Source organism: Planococcus citri, chromosome 5 (genome assembly GCF_950023065.1).
Source record: "Planococcus citri chromosome 5, ihPlaCitr1.1, whole genome shotgun sequence".
Classification (NCBI taxonomy): Eukaryota; Metazoa; Arthropoda; class Insecta; order Hemiptera; family Pseudococcidae; genus Planococcus; species Planococcus citri.
Window position 1 is genome coordinate 38485914 of NC_088681.1, and position 22739 is coordinate 38508652.

Sequence of the window (22739 nt, forward strand, 5' to 3'; positions counted from 1 at the left end):
TGTGTAATTATTAATTAATTATTTTATCATTTCATCAAGGCACTTCGTTAATTTTTAAATAATGTACCTACAAATTAATAATGAATTGTTTTTTTGGCGGGAGGGGGCTCAAGTTTTCCTGTTTTTCTTATCGAATCTTATAATAAATGAGTGACCTGAACATTTTTTTTGTTTGAAAAATTTCTCAAATTCATTCACCATGCATTTAAAAAAAAAAAAAAAATGAAATTATGCCATCTCAAAAGTTTGAAAATTTTACATTTATAATGGATAGGTACTTAATTTTTGCGATGAATTATTTAGAACTAGCTCAAAACACTGCAGCACCATCTACAATATGATAATAATGATGTAAAAGGGAGAAAGGAATCTGAAAATTAACTACCTCTTACTGTTCTGCCTCTTTTGCATTTTGAAATTGCGATAATTAAGAAAAAAATAAGATCTTATTTTTATTAAAATGCTCAAATAATCGCTCGAAAATAAATTTAGAGCAATTTTCACGTTTAAATTACCGTTTCAACGAGAATGGGTAAAAAAAACATATTCAAAATAACATCACATGGCAAGCAATGTCGATAATTTTCAAAAAAGTTGTCAATTTCGCATAAAGAATGTATTTTACTCCTGCAAAATGCACAAGTTAGGCAACTTCATCTACACGTTTTTCTATATTTTTTTTCATTATCAAAAGCCTTATATATTTCGGGAACTAAGACTTCTGGTTGAAAACTGATTTCATATTCGTGTTCAGTACACCTCGAAATACCGCCTACTTAAAAAATTTCAGCCCATTTAAACGATAAAAAAAACACCTGAAAAAGGTCTTTCAATCCTGATTTTCTCAATGGGGAAAAATTGACGAAAATTGACGATCCAGATGACTAGGATGAATGATGTATGCGGATCTCAAAAATTCAAATTTTTGGTCAGTTTTGCAACCGGATGCTATTTTGCTTTATTGCATCTTTTTATTTCCATAATTTTTCTTCCAAAATAAGGTCCTGGAGGCTCATATGATATGTATTTTGGTGGGTGATTTTTAAAAAAAAAAACAACGAGATACTGGTTATGTTTCTTCAATTATTTAAAGACACTGATTCAAAATCTAGTAAATTTCATGCACTTCCTTATTCCTCACTTGAAAATGACCATTTTTTCTGAAGTGCTTATTTCATTGATAAAATTACACAACCGATTAAAATTCCCACCATATTTTCATAACCACTGACCAGTGTCCTCGAATTAGTAAAAAATTGCAAAAAGTCACAAAAATATCCGCAAGTTTCAAAAAAGCGAGAAATATCCAGTAAAATTGTAATTTGCGCCTGCAAATCGCACGAGGTAGGCAACTTCAACGACACGTTTTTCAATATCCATAAAAACCCCCAATCCCCATATCTCGAAAACTAAACCATTTCGCTCAAACCCGATTTCATTCTCGTGATCTGCGATCTCGAATTATCCACTTCTTAAAATTTCAGCACATTTAATCCACAAATAAAACACCTCAGAAAGAGCCTTCAAACCTATATTTTTCAACCAGAAAATAGTCAAAAATCAACGATTCTGGATCATGGGGCCTAGGGTGATGACGTCTTTGGATCAGGAATTCAAATTTTTGGGCAGTTTTGGCGTTTTGCAATTGGATACATTTTCGCTGAGAAATTACATTTTTACTACGCCTTCATTTCAGAGTAAAAATGCCATTTTCTAAGGAACAATAATGCATATAAAACTATTAGAAACAAATCAATCAATAGTAGGTAATCAGTATTTTTGTCTTGATTAAAATTTGAAAGCTAATATGGGGTACGGGGGAGTGGGGGGGGGGGTCAATAATTACTAATTAGACATCGCTGATTATGAATACGCCACCAAGAAAAAATTTTGAAGTTCTATTTTGCATTTGCCCAGTTACTATGTACATTCAATAGCGCCATCTGCTGGAATAAGATAAAAGTTTTGTCCTGCTTTCCAAAATAAATAGATGAATAATAATTTAAAAATTTGGTGAAATTATTGCTAGATATACACATGACGCTATCTTTCGAAATATTCAGGAACTACTTCGAAAGAGAACATAAGTGATTGTTTTTCGAAGTAGTTCTGAATATTCCGAGGGGTAGCACTACACGCTTATCTAGCTCTCGGTGACCAAAGATGGGGCATTTTCTTTTTCATACTCGAACTCCATCACAGATGGCTTACGAGTGAGGACTAATAATTTTGAATTGCCTATTCAGTATTTTTGCAGGCAGTTTTCATTATTTGAATTTGAAATTCAATAAAATATTGAGCTTAGGAGTTCTTTCATCATTCATTTGAATTGCCAATGGAATATTTTGAAGGGGGTTCTTGTTATTTTAAATCAATTTCGACATGTACATCGACATATTTATGTTTTCGAAGAAGCTGAATCCGAATTCATCGTCCATGTTGCATTCAGTAACCTCAAATGAGCCATTCTTCAAAATTTCAGCCCATTTCAACCACAAAAAAAGTCTTTTAAACATCATTTTTCAACGGAAAAAATTCTTCAATATGTATTCAATTTCCTAAATTCCAATCACCATTTTGCAGTTTTCATTGAAAAAATAAACTCAATTCTCGAACGAATTTCAATAATACGATTTATTATTAATAAAAATACACAAATTCTGTAGGTAGATATTTATAACACAATGCTCATAAACGTAAATAATCTAACACGATATATACCTAATAAAAAATACACCAAAAACATTGCATCTCTCTGGACTTACTCTTACACAGAAGACAAAAAAAATAAAAATTTAACCTCGAGCCTAGGCAACAATTAAAATACAAAATACAAAAAATTACACACTTTGAAACACCAATAAAGTTGCCTATTTCAATAATTTCATTTTTTTGAAAAATAATAAACAAAAACATCAATACATCAATAATTAACTAGTAATTCAGCGAAATCACCGATGTTCCAAAACTTCGTACATATTTTCATATTTCGAGTTCAATTGCAAACTTTGGCTTTCCAAAAGTAAAAAAAAAATAATAAACGATTCAAATCGATGAGCGTGGGCAGTTAACGACGTTATAACGCGTTTTGTCGGTTTGCTTTTTTTTGCTTGATTTTTAAATCTAATCAATATCACAGTTTATATACATTCTCAGAAATTATACACTTTACAATACGACAAAAATAATAAAATATACAAATTCTAGTGTAACTTTCGACATAGTAATGGGAACTAAGCTAGTAAAAAACGATAACTTTTACATGTACTTAAATGCGAAAAAACAATAATAAGTGGATTATGTCACATAGGTAGATGGGTCCTGAGAATTATAAAATAATCAGTAATATAAAAGATCGGTAGGTAACTTACAAAATACACGTTTATATAAAGGTTTAATAACGAGAACAAAAAAAAAACATAACTTAAATTTGTCACATTCAAGTAAACAGGATAAAAATTCAATGCGAATCATTATATAACCTACTAGATAACTAAACTCTTAAACAACTTAATAAGCGTACATTTATAATGTTTTTTATTATTTTTTTTTTAATTTAAATTTTAAATTAGAGAGAAAATCACTTTTCATTGATGTCTTATTTTTGAACATAAGCGTAAATTTTTCCACAAACGATGAAAAAAATTCTACATTTTTTTTTCATTAATGTACTCTACATATTTTATAATACACGCGTTGCAGTCTACAGTGTTATCGGTTGGGTATCTTGAAAAACTCATTTTATGAGTAAAAGTACACACCATCAACACGATTTTCACTACTTATTCGAAAACCTAACGAATTTATACATAATAATTGATCGATTCTTATTCTAAATATATAATTTTTTGACGAATTTTCTCAGTCTTTGTTGATTCTATAGCTCTCGATTTTATTAAGTCTAATAACGCTTCCTCGAAAAATATACGTCGTGTATTGGTCCGGTGCTCGCGGATTACATCAACATTTCTGATTTCTGATTGTTGGTGTAACGTTAAATTACCTACTAATCAGATTCGTATTTTGTTTCACAAATAATTGAAAATTGGCTAATAATTCTATGTATTTTTTCATGATTTCAATATGATAAAATGAAAAACAATAGCTTATCGAAGAAAACATTCGTACGATTTCTTCGAACAATTTAATTTAATATTTTCGCAGAAAATAAAATAGATTCGATTCATTAACTAATAAAAATAAAATCTTTTTTTTCAATTATTCAATTTATTTGTTTTTTTTTTCATTTTAAATTTTTCAAAAATTTTTCATTTTTTTTTTGGTTTTGTTTTAAAAAGTCTAAAACTTTCTTCAACATTACACTGAAGAGTTAATTTTCAAAATCATCTAAAATATCCTCAAAGTAGGTACTTGAATAATGACTAATGATGTAAGAGTAAAACTTCCATAAGAATCTCACATCTGAGCGCCTACTTATGAGCAGAAAGGAAGGGAAAAGATGGAGGGAATGAACCAAGAGGTCTCGGACCCATATCGAAGACTGAGGAATAAAAATCAATGAACATTTCCATACTTGATACAAAAAATAAAAGTAAACAAAAATAAGCTTGAAATGGAAAATAAAATTTTTCGTTTTTAAAATCACAAATTGGTCACTTTTTTTCTTTTTAAATTTAGATATAAAAATTTAATATTCACTTTTTACTTTTTTTTCAAAATAGTAACTAATTACGTAGTAACTCGAAGATATTTTTTCGGTCGAAAATTTCAAGTTGATCTAATTCCACTTGAAAAGATTTTAATCAGTTTTCTTTTTCCTTTAAAACTGTATTTTCCATTTATTTATTCAAAAGCCTACACCCAAGGGTTGTTGTAAATCATTTTAATGATTAAAATTATTCGATCAATAATTTGTTTCGAAAAGTACGACGTAAATTGGCCTTTTTTTCTAATACACATAAAGTAGAAGCATTCCAGAAATACATTCATAAGAGGAAAGAAATGTAAAAAGGAAGGGAAAGGGGGCGACTAATATACCACGTGACGTATCGACTGACAATTTTTATAGGTAAAAAATTCAAATTTGTGGCGATTTTCATCCATAAATATCAATTTTTCAATCGAACAATAAGGATGGAAAGGGAGGAGAGGGTGAAACTATCACCCTGTGACTTATATACCATGTGACGTATCGACTGACAAGTTTTAAAGATCAAAAAATTCAAATTTATTGTGATTTTCATTCAAAAATGTGAATTTTTCAATATCATGATTGGGGTGAGTTGAGATGGAGGGGATGAAACTACCCTTTTCAACTTGAATATCATGTGACGTATCGACTAACAGATTTTTTCGGCCAAAAATTCAAATTCTTTGAAAATTTCACCCAAAAGTGTAAATTTTTCAATATCATGATTAGAGTGAAATGAGTTGGGGGGGGATGAAACTACCCTTGGTAAAGTATATACCGAGTGGCATATAAACTGACATGTTTTCAATTCGAAAAAAATCAACCAAAGTGTAATTTTTTGGTTTGGAGAAAGCGAGGAAGATGTAAAGTGAAATCAGAAGGGGTGAAACTACCCTTAAGAGCCGATATGGAGGGAAGAGTGCGGAGGAGGGGGTATAAAAACTACCCTTTAGAAATCATCTATCTATAGTTTATCGATTTGTATGTTTTTAAGGTCCACAAATTCAACGTTTTTGTTATTTTCACCTCTACATGAAATTTTTTCGGCCAAAGGTAAAAAATGAGGTGGGGGAGGGGGGTGATAGTACCCATTGGAAAACATATCATGTGACCTATCGATTTCAATGTTTTCCAGGTCGAAAAATTGAAAATTTGAGTCATTTCCAACCTTCAACGCAGATTTTTCGATAGAGAAGAACGAAAGGCGAAATAATTTTTTTTCAATTTTCAGTACGAATGACAGGAAATTGAAAAGAGAAAGTTGAAACTAAATTTTACAGATTCGTGTCTCGTGGGACATCGAATGAGACATTTCGAAATGGGGGAAAACTTGAAATTCCGATCTATTTTAGTGATTTGATTTTTACGTCATCCGAATAACACGTCACACCGGTCAAATCGTCGTATATGGTTTCGAGTCAGCCTACAGCAGCATAATTTTTTTTTTTGTACGAAAAACCACGATAACGAATTCGCGGTCGATATTTTTTACACGATAATCACAATAATGATAATAATAATAGGTACCTAAAAATAATATAAAAAAAAGATACGACGAAGAAAAAAATGGTAAATAAAAAAAAAGTAAAGAACGAAAAACCTAATAATAAAAAGACTCAATTTTTTGAACGACTAAAATTTCACATCTTGCACGTCGGTAGGCGTTTCGGGCTTTTCTTCGTCCGTATTCACTGGTAGCATTTTTTCTGAAGCGCCGTTCGAGCATGGGGCCATTTTCGCAGCACTGGCTGCAGGAATAATGGCTGATTCTTTGGCAACGATCCATTCCAACGTGGTGACCGCATGTTCTACACATTCAATAGGCGAACTGGTTAACATACATATGTGCTTGAACGTATCGTAGTCTAATTGCGCTTTAAGGCCTTTCAACGCCGATATAATACAAGCTGTGGCAATTGTCGACGGTTTCATACGCATGAAATCGCATTCTGAAACAAAAGTAAAAAAATACCAAATACGTGAATTTTTTGGAAACATAAGTTACACCACAAGTGGCAATAATATTACAATCAAAGGTAAATGACTGTATCATTGAGATGCGATACTCGAGTAATAAAAACGTAATTATTTGTAGTAGAAAAAAAAGAAAAAGAAACAAGTCACCAAACCCGTATAACACGAATAACCGACGAAATAAATAATACAGAAATACAGAAAAAAAAGGTAAATAAACCGTTTATAAAGTACTACGACTCGATCTCTTTGAAAAGAGGAAACAATGTCTTATTAAAAAACCAGCCATGAAGAAGATTACCCGTTCGACTTTTTAATTGCCCTGCCTACGCTCTGCTCTGTATGTACGAAAAGTAATAATTAGAGGGTAATAGCTCCTTATAGCTGCGTTATAAATGTCTCTCTCTTCCTTATTTTCTTGTCGCCGCGTGTTTTTGCGTGCGTACGATCGCTGTGCAATGTGTGCATATGCCAAAAGGGGTATTCGAACTCGATGGAAGCCTTTCCGGCGCCGGGTTAATCATCGAAACCGGTTCGAAAATTACGTCAGCCATTGTAGTAAAGCGAATTAAAAATGCAGTAGCTAATTTTAGTGTAAATGAGTATTTGAATATACGATTAAAAAAAATTTGAATTTCGTAATAATATTCGAAAATTTCAATCGTTTTGACTTTTTTCAATTTTTTTGAACTTTGGGAGATCAGCTTTCTCAGATCTTTTCATCTTTTCCCAAATTTGTCTTGTTTTTGAGAGCTTTACATAAAAACAATTTGGGGGCTTATTTTTCATCATAATTTTTTCCCCTCAAAAATCATCCAAAATGGTTTAACCCTCATTTCCCCATCTCACCCGGTTCCTTGACCTTCAAAAAAAAAATAGTCATTGAATTTGAATTTTTAGTCTTTTGAACATACAAATTGATACGTCACACGATATACTTATCTTTCAAGGCGGGGTTTTTACCCCTCCCCTCCACCCACCCACACCCAAACAGCCTCACCCTCCGATTGTAACATTGGAATTTAAGAATTAGAGTAATGAATGATGAATTTGAGTTTCATGGACCTGAAGTCAAAAAAGTCCAAATTTTGAGCCATTTTTCAATTTTCAAAATTTTTGCTCAATTTTCATTCTTAATGAAATTTATTTATAAGTTTCATGAGTTTTTTAAATATCAACAACTTGTTCCTCCCATTAGAATGCACTTTGCATCGAAATAAAGTACTCAAATCCTGTTAAACTTTCAAAAAGTGACTTTAATATTCTTCTCGCAATTTCTTTACATTCCACTGAACTTCTGCTTTTATCTTATATATGAAAAATGAAGCTAATTCAGAACCATATCGAGTGACATATCAATTTAAATGTTTGAATGGTCGAGAAACTCGAATTTTGAGTAATTTTTGAGTTTTAAAGCGCATTTTAATATTTTGAACATCACACGTATTTTCCTTTTCATTTTAATAGATTTTCCTTCAATATTTTCACAATTTTTTTCAATTTTTCCAGCAATTGTTCCGGATATTTTTCATCATCAAGAATTTTAGCTACTCGAACCCTTCCCCTTTGCTCTCTAACTATTTTTCAACGTTAAATACCTTCGTGAAACTCTGGTTCAAATTAGAACCAGACTAAAAAGGTGTAAAAAATAACTCTGGTTGGAAAACCTCCAAGCACGAGTAACTTTCCGTTAACAAAACCAACCAACAACACCTTTACCCGGAAAATTAGCTAGGGTGGCACTCTCCCTCCCCTTGTGAGCAACTTACACGAAATTCTCTTAATCGCTAAGCTTTTTTTGTAACACCTGAACGAACTGCGCACGAGGAAATCCGAACTATACAGCATGTACAAATTCGACTTTATCCCCCCAGCTCGTTTGATTTACTATACCTGATAGTAACTTGAATTCCAGGTGCTTTATCGGAATATCGCCTCTGTCTCTTTCTATTTCTATACCTATATAGAAGTATGAAACGGCGATGGAGATGCAATCGAAAGGCAGATTGCAATACTACAGTATTACGTACCCCACTTGGTAGTATATTTCGCCTTGTACGAATTTATCTGTTGTAATCTATACGACGATTGCTCGATTACGCTGTTTCGTTTCATTTTCGAATACCACCTGCCCAAAAAGCGTGCACTGCTATATTGCAGTCTTTATGATGGAAAGGCGAGAGAGAGTGAGGAAGGTGATGCAGCAGGAGGGAAGCTTATTCTATATATTTTATGTTTCGACGTCGTCGTCGTCGTCGTATATAAGGTAGGTAAGGTACATTGAATTAAGAGAAAGAGAGAAGTAGGCACTGCATAACTAATATCCGCACCCAAATGTATAATTTACATAAAATTATTGTTCCTGTGTCGTTTGCTTCCTATGCCTACATATATGCAGTTCATATGTATGTGCTCTAGACAGACACATATTCCTACAACAAAGGCAAAATGTAGGTACCTACCTACGAGGAAATCATTACGATTGAGGAAACTGAAACTCACAATCACCAATTAGAAAGACCAAAGACCAGAATATCACCAATATTTATGCACCAATTCTATTAAATTATTAGACTTTTGTGCTTCCCTCATCTACTTTTCTTTTATATCGAATTTCAAGTGTTTTTTTCTTCTTTTGATTACCTAAATTTTTCCATCGGTATTTCCCAAGGTATCGATACCAAGAATTAAAATAATACACGTACCGGATGTGAGACTGATTAAAGGTTTGGCCATTGAGCCCAATGACGGCTATACTGATAAATATATATCGAATTATAACCATAAATACACAAATACTGGTATATTTTTACCTCCACGTACGTATTTTTTCTCATATATGTATAGGTGCTCGTATACATTGTATGTAGTAAGTAAATATTGAAAATTCTATACGAAAAAATTCCACCACAGTGAACCCTGCCTTCATCTCAACCTAACCATATCTATCTAATTTTGTATGTTTGATCTTTCTCTTATTGCTTTTACTTCTAATATGAGTCATGGAACGAGGATGGGGAGAGAGGTATGAAATTCTTTACCAATATTTGACACAATTTGATAAGTATAGTGAAAGAAAAATCCACGCCTATGTTTTTCTATCGCCTTGAACTTACCATAATGAAATGTATAGAAAGAAAAGGTCTGAGGGGAAGGGGAGAGGGGACGAAGGGTGAGAATGATGCATATCTTCACATCTACGTGTACCTGTGAGAAAAATACTCGTACCAGTAAATGGATTCGAATCGATTGACGTATTTGTTTTTATTTAAAAATTGAGCCAGGTGAATGGCGATAAAGAAGTGAGAAATTGAATGGTTTTTTAAAATTCGGTTTAATTAAAATTCGAGAATGGCAAGAATGCGACGAATTGTTCCAATATAAAAGGACTCGTGTTTAATGAATGTGAGATTTTTCGGTGACAATAATTAAGGAAGCGATAATTGGTTGTTTTTTCCCCAATTTCTGTGGGAAGTTTCATCAAAATGGTTTGAAAAAAAAGGTAGGACCTAAGAAGAGGGTATGCAAATTTTTTCAAGTCTCTGAGAATACATTGGGAAATTTAATTCCTGAATTTTGCTGTAAATTTTCTCAAAAGGCTCCCTTCTGAAGTTTAAAAAACTCGAGTTTCAAAGGAAAATTCTCAAAATTTTCCACCTATCAAAAAGCACAAAAATTCCCAAAACACTTGGAAAAATAACAACTCAACATCTAGAGGAAGTTCCACGAGCTCCTAATCCTCCCACCTCACATTTCTTCATAAGCGAAATTCATCCCAAAAAATGACTAATGCTCGATTCAAATACCAATTTCCAATCTGGAAACATTTTCCATATGTTGTTCGCTAGTTGTAGTATTCTAATTACCAGCGTCAGTCAAATCACACATCCTACACACTCACTCATATAGTCTCTACATCAGGGCACTTCATTCACTTGGCCTTTACAACAACACAGTCGAACAGCAGACGCAGACGTTCGAGATAATTGAAAAATTTTTGTGGTATTGTATGAAAATATATTAATGCGTCGGCTTTCGAATCCTGGGAACGATACGGTACATAGGAAGTGGCTAATGATAGGTTTATGCACGACGAAGAATGTACTACATAGAAGAAAAATAGTACTAAAACCAAGTCTCTATGTACGTTTATTTATACGGAATAAGAATAAGGGAAAAAAATGTGGGTCGAATAAATAAACAATTTCGAAGGGTTGAAAGACTGATTAAGCAAATTAGAGAGACGAATAATATATTTAAACGATAGGGTAAAGTAAAAAATAACGCGAGAGAGTGTATGGATTTCCTTTTATTTCAAGGGTAGGTCGATCTGTCGAGACGATGTGTGTGTGGGGTATATGTAGTATATAAGATTCCAGGCAAGAGACGAGGCAGGGTAGTAAAAGGGTTAATAATATAGACGACGGTATAGTTCGTGTGAAAAATACTGTCACCCAACTCACCAATGCACGGAACGAGGAAGTGGGCGGTTTGCAGCAATTGTAGGCCAGTAGGTGGTTCGTGGAAACATTCGTATTTTCATACGAGTATCGGGAAAATCTCAGGGAAAATACCTATATCTACCCTGGTTGCTGAAGAGGGTGTATCACGATGCAGATCTCTGATAAGTGTTTGAAAAAATAAAATAAAATAAAACGGAAGCCATCTGCATGCGAGGATATTGTTTTTCACGAGAATAGGAAACGAACCTTTCTACTAAATGACCCTGTATAATGATAATAAAATGACAAAAATTTCTCCAAAACGGATACCATCGTTATGGTCTCATTTGTGTAAACTTCTGGAACCTTCCCCCCGCCTTTTTTTCCAGCAATACGGGTATTATAATACCTGTCCAGGAATTGTATTTTTTTTTCTACTATAAGTGACCAAAATTATGGGCCTGTTTTATATTTTTGAAAAAAATACCCAAACTAGGAGAATGGACGAGCACTGAGCACCCAAGTTCCATTAATGAAGTGTCATTTCTGAGCCAGCCATCGTGTCACATGAGGGCATTTCCTTTAAAGATATAGACAGCTATAATTTTGAAACCAACATATACAAACTGATAAGGCATTTCACATCGTATACGTATGTATGTACTTGGTGTGCATTGCTTTGGCAAATATAAATAAAGTAAGTACATATAGATTGGGAGAGGTGTTCGCAGCACAGCTATAAATGCGATTATGCACCGACGTATCGCGGGCGCCTGTGTTATGACAGCTTAACAAGTCCGACTGCAGCGATGGATTTTTTTTCGCCCTGCTCAAGAGTAAAATGTATGTCAGAAGGTGAATCATGCTTCTAAATTTTTTGATAACGTGCATTCGCATAGCACCACACTGCACTATATCGTGGGTTATCATTTTAGTCGGCGCGTCAAGTTGAAGGTTTTTATCAAGAGTTTGGACGTAAATTCGCTATATACTTGAAGTTAGTCGGCCAAAGGTGAAAATAGACAGTTTTGTAGTACGTATAAATAGGTACCTTATGATGTGTTGTTGAGGGTCTTTTTAATGGCTGCAAACTTCGCCAAAGGTGTTTTACAAACCTATCAACATCAAAGGACGACCACGACGATGGTTAGATCGCCTGCAGAGCTGCGGTCTGTATAATGGGCGTTTCTGGACCGTGATTTAATTAAATATTTATACCATTTAAATGTATTTTTACCTCTGTAAAAACCGAGCAGTCGTTTCCTAGAATTTTATTTGAATTTCATTTTTTACAGGCACCATTTTAAAATTTTGAAAAATCAGTATTCATTATTTCTCGAAACGTTTTAATTCATTTCAAATCTTTGTTCAGTAAATGAAAACCACCCTCTACCCTTAGAAAAGTGAAGAGGAACAAAAAATTGCATTCGTTGAATACTTCCTGTATTTGAATGAATCATGCAGATACATATTTTTAGAACCACTGAATACAGTTTTTTTTGGGAGGGGGAGGGGATTGGGATTTGTGGGATTTTTTAATATTTTGGACGCGGAGGGGAGGAGGGGTGTGTGTTTTCATTCTCAACACAAATTGGGTTAAAAAAATGGAAAAAGTATCAAAAATGATTTTCTATTTTAGAATTTTGGAGGGCTGAAATTTTTGGCTCTTTTTCATTAAAGGCAATTTAGACACTATCACCTTTGATTACTTAGTACAATATCTCCTACATTAGGAACTACATCTACTACATTTTTTCTTTTGTTTTATACTAATATTACATCCACAAAGACTAGTTGGATACTGAAATTAAATTTCCAAACATTCCAAAACTGATCTATAAATATTATTAGATTTTTTCCATAAATTTGTGATTGCATCGCGTTTAATATTTTCAACTTTATTTATATCTGGAACAAAATCAAATTTAGAATTCAATTCATCAGATCCTCAAATGTTGATACATTACTATCATTTTCACCAGACGTATACTAAAGGACGTGAATTGATTACAGAAGTAACTTCGTACAACACGGTTTGTAATTGATTTTTAGGAATTATATACAATTAAAAATTGTTTTCCTCGGTGACATCTTAACAATAGCGATCAACCATTCATAAAAACCACCATGCCAAGGTGCATATTTGGGTAACAGTTTCCACTCAATTGAATTATCTTTACAAAAATTCATCAGGTCATCATTATCAGAAATTATTTTTTCCTATAAAGATTTTTGAAAATTGATTTAGTTATTTTAAACTGAGGAGTGTTATCACTGAGTACAAATATAGGCATTGTATGTAATGCAATAAAATTACAAAAAGCGAGTAAAAATTCATGAGTCGACATACCATCCAACAGCTCTCTCCCCCACAGATGAGATGTGAGAGTTAACTGGGTGGAAGAAATTCAGAAAGGTCAGTTTATACACCCTATTGACAAAAAGTAACCGCATAAGACTGCCTAAATATGGGACCGTGTATTTTTTGAGTTTTTTCCAGTATATTCGCTTAAACACAGGGCGGATTCAATTGTTAAACTCCAAATCAGTAATCAATGTTCCAGGAGCATTGATTAATGATTACACGGTCCCATTTTTAGGCAGTTTTACACAGTTACTTTTTGTCAATAGGGCACTTTTTCGCCCCTCAAATTCATTCTCAGCAGAGCTGTGGGACCGAAACGATCCTGAAACTGGAACCGATTAAATCCTGATTCAATCCTGATCCCAAAACAAAAATCGTTATTTTTCTTGATCCTGAAACCGATATAATTTTGAACCCGAAACAATCCCAGAACAATTACTTAACAAATTCAACAAAATATGCACTTATAACGTTAAACTAATCACTCCACTGGATTTTTTACGTCAAACCCTCCCATTTTTTAAACCCTTGCAGGATCCATTAGTCAATTTGGGCTTAAAATTAGTTGAAATGGAAATCCCAAAACCGAAACCGATTCAACCCGGAACCGAAACAATTTTTTCAATCCCAAAACGAACCCCAAAACCGCAATGAAAATTTAGAAGAACAAATCCCGAAATGAATCCAATCCTAAAAATGAAAAAATTTCAATCCCAAAACCGAAATCCAATCTTGAAATCGTTTCAGTCCCACAGCTCTGATTCTCAGCGTTATTTTGGCCAAAAGCCCTAATGAGGGTCAACAAGGAGAGGGGCTGCATGCAAAATTTCCAAAATTTATGTATTAGATATCAAATTTATATTTTTTGGGCTTCTGAATTTATTTGTACGTTATTTTGGCTGAAAACCCAAATGAGGGCCAACAAGGAGAGGGACCAAATCCAAAGTTTCCAAAATTCCCACATAATTATTCTAGCAAAATGTACGTTTTTTGGGCCCCAAAATTCATTTTCCTGACGTTATTTTGGCCAAAAACTCAAAGGTGTGTCAACACAGAGAGGGACTAAATCCAAAAACTTATTCAAAATTTTCATAAGTATGGAGTATCAAAATAAACACAGCTCAAAAATATGAAATTTTGAAAAAAACTATATTTTTGCGCATATTTTTAGCAGATTGGTCTAATCTATCAATAAGCTAGTCCAAGATCAATTTCCCAGCTTAGAATGCTGTAGAAAACTTCGAAAAAACACTATCAGATCGTTATCAAAAAGATAGTAATAAAATTCGCCAAAAATCGTACTTTTACATTCCCTACCACCCTTATAAGTACCTTTTGGCATCGCGATCAGACCACATCCACGAGTATTAGGGTTCTTCTATCACCAGCAGCCGTTCTACTTTCATTTATAGGTTCGTGTTTGCTCACACAGACACCCAGTCAAGATATACAAAGCCTGACACAACACGAAGCACGTGCTCCGAGATGTCGAAAATTAAAAAAAGAAAAAAAAAGACGATCCATCGATAAGAGGTCAAGATACCGGTATCCAGATAACGTATTAGTATATATAAGGAGAAATAAAAGCCATAAGGGTAAACGAATTGAACCAAGGTCAACGTATGTTAAAGAGAGTGAAGGAAGAAAAAAAAAGCACACATCGTGTAATATTTTCTTTGCTTTCGGGTCGTTTCACTACGTACTTGTAATTTTTTTCTGTACATAAACTCCTTGGATGCCTATAGAGAGACAGTACACACGCCATATGGTGAGGGTGGCAAGCGCAAGCAAACGTTGCCGTTGCACCGGTGCGATGTACGTATAATACATATGATGTAAGTATAGATACCCGTGTACAATTATCTCTTACTTTACATCTGTGTGTAGTACTTACGATCCCAAGTAGTAGTAAATACACACATAGAGGTACATACAGACGACGTACGCCTTCTACCACCCTTCCTCCTGTTATCCTAGGTCTTTGGGTAACTCATCCGTCGTCGGTCAGCTCACGGTAATTATAATCATCGACTAGTGATAACGGAAATCGGATCCGATATCCTCACATCGCAACAAAAGTCAAATCGCCAAACTACTTATTTTTTTCAGCAGTGCAAAGTTACCAAGCTGTAGCTCATCTGCGGAGAAGAGATAATCTCATCTGTAATAATACTTTCTTTGTACTAACTCGTACGATCAGCATCGATCGTATGTCAATAATACATTCACACAGCCAGGTAAACCAGAGAGATATACACACGTACATATATTTAACAAATACTACACATAATCGACGCCGCCACCGCCACCGCCATCTCCATCTCAGCCGTCCGCAAAGGTGAACAGCACCAGCAATACGACTTATATGCAGCTGTTCTTCTCAAGAGAGTTCCATCACACATCGCATACACACAAGTACATCGTACACACTTCCTTAGCACCTTTCTCTCTTATTTCACGTATCTTATAACAAGTTCAAGAACCCAACAATGTCCCTTTAATGGATACCCCTCACTACTCCTCGTGCCTTTCCACTCTTTGCCACATATTACTCGAAAACAAAAACCAAAAAAAATGCAGAACCGAATACATTATGTATGAATCTCGTGCGTGATGATGTGTGTGTGTTCATCTTACCCGAGCACACTTTTTTGATACATTATTATAGGTTAGCCTTTTTTTACCCCTGCCCGCCACCCTCTGCTACGCTTAATATGTATTTAATTCAACATTATAAGTACGATCGAGTAATTAGATAATGGAGAAAAATTCGTAGATATGAATAAAAATTGATACCTGCGCTTGTGCTAGTAGTACATATGTATGTACCTGCACCTCACGCACCTCTCAGGTACTTAGCACATACAATTTAATATAGGTGTATTACTATACGAGTACAAGAAGTACCACAACGAGTAAGCAGTATTCACAAGTAACTCTAACTACCTATATGTACCTATACAAGCAGCCAAGGACAGATAACGATACATCGCGTTCAACTTTATATACCCGGGGCCGGCAGCCGGCGCAGTGGTCATTTCACGTGGCCAGAATTTTTAATGTTCGGTAATAAAATATAAAAATTATAAGAACATTGCGTACACGCTGCTACGTGACACGTGTAACCAAATTAATGCGACTCCTCTGCCACCATTGACTCGACTTTTCTCCTCCCCCTCACACTCGCGAGTCTTCCAAATTTTATTCGCGTTTCAAAGAAAACTTTGATTTTCGGTTTACTTCGATTTTTGAAGCAATAATGATTACAATGAAGTACATTATCATGATGCATTAGGTATGATTTGGCATTGCACTGCATTAGAAATAAAATGATAAAAATTATTGGTAGGTATCTAATTGCTCACAAGGGGCAATTATTATTCTCAATATTCAACATGGTTTCTAACTAAATTTTTTTTTTGAAAAAAATCACTACTTTTTTCCAACTAAATTTTCAGAAAACTCCCCACTCGACCCTCCCCCTTCCGTACAAAACAAAATCAACGTCAAATTTTTCACAGAAAAATTTTCAAAAAAATTGAAGTTGTAAGAAAATTTACTAGCTAAACTGACGTCACATATACAATATTGCCAATTTGATCAAAAATATTTTTTTTCAATGATTTGAAGGTTTATGTTGAGCATTTGAATTTTTTTCATTTTTTCACTACCTTTTTGACTAAATTCACTACTTTTTTTACTATCACTACACATCACAAATTTCTAATTAATAAGAGGTCCAAAAGCAAAAATCACTTTTGCCGCCAAAATCACTGATGACAATTTCAGTTTCAGTTTTAGTATTCGTTTTTTTTTTCAATTTTAGTTCCACTTTTTTCGCCATCAAATTCGTAATATTTTAGTTTATTGGAAATATTGAACTACGTACTTATCAAAAAAACTGTTTTTCTTTTTTCAGTTTCAGCTTCAGTTTTTAGATTCAGTTTTCTGTTTTCAGCTTCAGATTTGCTCATTTCAGTTTCAGTTTTTTTCCAGTTTCAGTTTTGGAGCCACTTTTTCCCCCATAAGATGTATGTAATAATATGTACAAATATTTTGGAAATGTATTGAGAAAATTAATAACCAAAAATAATGTTTACTTTTTTCAGTTTCAGTTTTCAGTTTTTAGCTTCAATTTGCCCATTTAAATTTCAGCTTCTTCATTCCATGTTTCAGTTTTAGTTCCATTTTTCCCTCATCAAAATTGAAATATTTTGAAAATTTATTAGAAAAAATGAATTACCAAAAATCAATTTTTTTTCAGTTCAAGTTTTAATTTGAATTTTTCATTTCAGTTTCACATCACTGACACTCTGACAGTGATGGCAAAACTTCTGCATTTCAGTTTCTGGTTTCAGTTTTAGTTTTAGTTTGAATTTCTTCATTTCAGGTTTTAGTTTTCAATCAATTTCAATTTTCCATCACTTACAGAAATGACAAAACTTCTGCATTTATTTTCAGTTTCAACTTCAGTGTTTAGTTTTTAGTTTTCAGTTTCAGTTTTTAGTTGTAGTTTTGCTCATTTTGGTTTCAGTTTCAGTTTTTTCTCTATCAAATTTGTAATATTTTGGAAATTTATTAGAAAAAATGAACTACCAAAAATAATCAATTAGTTTCAGTTTCAGTTTTGGTATCAATTTACTCACTTCAGCTTCAGATTTCCATCACTGATCAGTGATCATTGTAATCATCATTGTTGAATGTTGATAGAAAATTTTGCAATAATGATGATGAAAAAATTTGCATAAAAACTACTCAATTATATGTAGTATGCAATTTTTAGATAAATATTTTAACTAGGCATTTTACTACATCAGAAATGGAACTACCTATATTGATGAGTACCATGTTTAGTCCTGATTGAAAATGATTGGGATAATCCTTAATATAATTTATATACTTGTTGAATTAATAGCCATGAATCGATTTGAATCATCAATTTCATATGACATAAGATAATAATGCAGTATGAGCAATAAACATTACTATACCATCCACCCTTTCTCAATTTCTCTCCCATCTCTTGGAGGATTATGATGGAAACGATGGGGGATGGGGTTATTTTACTAGATAATGGAACTTTAGGATAGGATTGTTCAGATTTTACCAAGGTCTCTCTTGTTGCGTCTGATAAAGTCTGAATAGATCCAATTGGATCCAGAGAATGAACGGATCTGATCAGGACTGATCTGGTCAGATTAATCAGGTCTGAGTAGATCTGATAAGATACAATTCGGTCTCTCATATTGGATTTGATCATGTCTGAACAGCTCTAAAATCTGATCTGATCAAAACTTTGATCAGACCTGATCAGATCCATTCAGCACCAATCACAACAAGGAAATTATTGAGATTAGGATATTCCATTGATCTAATTTGATCTGACCTGACTACATCTAATCGGATTTGTTCAGAGCAAAGTTCAGATCTGACAATGACATTAAATTATGATGAAACTTTCAATTTATAGGTATCTATATCTGCAAGTAGAAACAATTACCAAACCAACAATCACACTTAAGGATTTGGAATTGAAAAATTAGCAGCCATTAAGGAACAGCAGACATAATGAAGTTGATCACGAAACCTATTAACACTGTAAAAATGATCATTATAATGCATAACTATCCACCACAAATCAGTAATTATGACACCTCCCCCAGCACACAATAACCTAACCACCCAAGTGATTCTTTCCACCTCCCAGGCTGACCTGTTCATCACAGCATCCAATATCTAATACAGATATTCATTATAGTCTGCAAAAAAAAAAAAAAAAGGCGTATGTAATGTGTAAATCGTGCGCCGATTTTCCAGAAACCCGAATAGAAAATTCGCTTAAACGTGTTTCTATTTCGTTGTGTTTTGGGCCACTCGACGTGCACCAATTATAGGTGATTTTCAATCAATACCTCTTCGACATAGGTGTAAATGAATTCAAAGCCATTGATAAATTCACCTCAGAGCAACACGTTCCTCGAATTTACACCGCCGTAACTAAACCATCGCAAACATATTATCGTGACGATCTTTATCGATGCGAAAAATTCCGACTATGCAAACACGATAACACCATTCCCATCACGAAGAACCCATTCCAATAGCCGGATAATTATCGATCTGTGTGTGTGTGTGTATTTCCATCAGGTGTTGAATGAACACAAGGTATATAAGACGTACATGACGCGTGTTGTGCACCCAAACATTGGCCAGGGTGTCGACTTCTGCCAGTAAATGTTTATTAAATCTGGTGACACGTTGGTCGGTGGTACTTGGTACAGGTACAGGTTAACTACAAGTGTATGTACATTTATTTTTCCACAACATCAGTGTTTTCCTTCAACGCCCACCTTGTTTGGTACACATCTACATTCTACATCTCTATACTCAAGTTGGATGTTTTGGTAAATACTCGTGACCTGCAGACTGCAAATGCTGCGAACCACCGTTACAGTCTCTCATCGCCGCAAAAACAAAAAAAAATCATCGCCACTTCTATAAAAAGAGAATTTCACCATCGGTAAAACCAATAATAATAAAATTAAGAACTAAAATGCAAACGCCGGATAACCATAGTACGCAATAATACCAGAAGAAGAAGAGAGTTCGTTAACTATTTTTTTTTCTTCTTGCGTTTTCCTCTGTTTGGAAGCCGTCAAACGTGCGCTTAATTAAAACAGGTAATTTCAAATCGGAAACTGTTTTATCGGCGAGTACTAAAGTGGTATTTACAATCGCTACGAGGTTTCAACTTCATAATATACTAATGATATTTTGACGATTTTAGATTATAAACATATACACACACTTTCGATAATTATAAGTCTGTAAACGTACACGTTTAACCGCGTATTATATATGTACACATGCAAGTTGTGCACTCACCGAAAGCGATTTAACTCGTCAGTCGTCGGATCTTTCACCCCGCGCATTGTTAACAACGTTCCGCTGCTCACCTTCCACTCTTTCCGCGCAGTCGGAATCGATAATTTCGTTAAGGTCGTATTGTAAAGTTTGGGCTGACCCATACGAGTTCATTGTAGTAACCTTGAGAATTTTTTTAAAAAGTGTGCGCGTGCAACTATGTGCGCATATGTATGTACATATGTATATGCTCGGTTTTTCAGTATGGTACCGTTTTAGGTGTTTTTTTTTCTCCAACTGTTGCTCTCTGCTCCAGTCTCGCCATCGACTTACAAATACGTACGTCTCAGAGCAGACTACCAACAGTATGGTACCTCTATTATTGGGTCTGCGTAGTGGAAGGTGGAAAAAATTGCATGTATGGGTATCCATATCCACACGGTGCGCCAATAGGAAATGATTTATTGGTATTATCCGGCTCAAGGGCGTCGCACAGAATGTTTCGCAATGAAAACAGCTATTATTTATTGGCCGTATCTGAGATACCAGTGTTTTTTCTGCACGTCGGCACCAGTAGCTTAGCTTTGTTCATACGCTATAAAAATCAATAGAGTTAGGTCTCTTTTTGCAACTTTCGTTCTATTTACAGTACTCGTAATTCAACCGGCTGACCGCATGCGGAGCCGGTTGCAATTTATGAGCTTTGATTTTGGTCGGAATTTTCCTTTCCTTCAACTGATAGATTAAGATGTTGTAATATCCAACGAGGTGCTTTGGTGTCTGTGTCTGGTGCGTGTTTCTGCTGAACTACAACTTGCAACGGTGGAATGAACCAGAAATAGCTTTGGAGGTTGGATTTTTTCGACTTTTGAGCTCGTTGGGGGTGATTTTCAAGTTCTATTGTGGTATTTTTTGACGTTTTGAAGATTTAAAAAGGTTTTTGAGAGTTCGACCATATTTTCAAAATCGCGATATTTTCACGACTTCAGCGATCTTTTCACCACTTTCGCGATCTTTACACCACTTTCGCGATCTTTTCACCACTTTTGCGATCTAAAAATATGCATACAAGTGCAAAATACGGGAAAATCGTTGGCAAGACTGAATTCTGCTCTAAATTCCCTCTATTTTGAGTACCCACATGACTATGCTCAGATAAGCACCAACCGAACCACATTCTCACCCAATTTCCCAACGCTTCATAGAACAATTTAACTCGATGTACTTCACCATCACTATACCAGAACCACATAGAATCATTCATCAACATATTCCAACACCTTTTTCATTCACTTGTAGAGCTAAACGTACAATCCTTCCATTCATATAAACGTTACAATTCAAACACTTGTCTGACTCCGGCGACTAAGTCGAACACCCTGTCATTAAAAAATACCACTTTGTCTGCTGCTCCATTGACAATGAAGAAATTCCTGACAATCTATCATTCGTCAGACGCCACATAATTTATATTTAATCGTTATTCGCGCCCACGCCAGAACCTCTACTCGGAATACGAATGACAAAAATCATAATCCAATCGAGACTTGTGCGTTCTATAGCAAATCACAACCATCATCGTATGTAAATTTTTCGACGAATTTTTTTTTCAACCATCGTGGCACGTCTCGTGTTCACCTTCGTGTCAAATATTTGAGAAATTTTTCGCGTTCGAGCCTTAATTCAAATTCAAGCGACAATTTTTGGTATATCCGGTCCAAGAACAATTCGATGATCCAACCAGAGGACTTATACACCGAGAGAGGCAGGGTTATTCGAATTGATACCCTTCTACACGATGTACAATAAACAATTGCATCAACTTTGCATACACCGTCATCATCATCATCATCGCCTGTATGATCTAATAGTTTTGAGAAACCCTGCATTACTCTACGCATAATTAAATCCGATGGTATGAAAATTGATAGGGTAAACCAGACCGAACCAGTTAACAGGGAAATCTTTTACCTGGATAACACGGGCCATTTGTGGTCGTAAATAACGAGCATTTTTTTCGTGTACTGCGTTAAAAAATGTGTATTATGGTGTCGGTGGCGGTCGGTGTAAAATAAACACACAGAGTGTATATTAAATGAATGCTCATTTCATCCAAGACCATAGTCGATTCGAATCATTATTCTGGAGGAAATTAAATTTATCAGATCTTAAGTACAACACCGATGCATATTATGGCCAGTTAATGAAACTCCTCCCTTATTTTGTGATGGACCCGGTTCGGTTTATAACGAGGATGATCGGTTTACATTCTGCATCAAAGGATCGATTCAATGCATCCGATTATAGGTCTAACGTTCAGGAAAACGCGGAGGGAGGAATCAGTTCATCGAGCGGTAATTTAACCAAAGTGCGATGGAATTCCATTCAGATCCATAAACGGACATTGTCCTTCGTATGCAATATGTGCTATATGCGGTGAAAG

The 22739-nt window shown here is 34.5% G+C and overlaps 1 protein-coding gene across 1 annotated transcript in view; it reads right to left on the reverse strand.

Annotated features, from left to right (window-relative positions):
• Window positions 1-2615: 2615 nt before the first annotated feature.
• LOC135849229 (G1/S-specific cyclin-D2-like) overlaps window positions 2616-22739 on the reverse strand; it is a 68687-nt gene continuing 48563 nt past the window's right edge. The window contains exon 4 of the mRNA XM_065369558.1: window positions 2616-6600. Coding sequence (XP_065225630.1) covers window positions 6284-6600 — 317 coding nt within the window. The 3' untranslated portion in view covers window positions 2616-6283. The remainder of the gene's footprint in view (window positions 6601-22739) is intronic.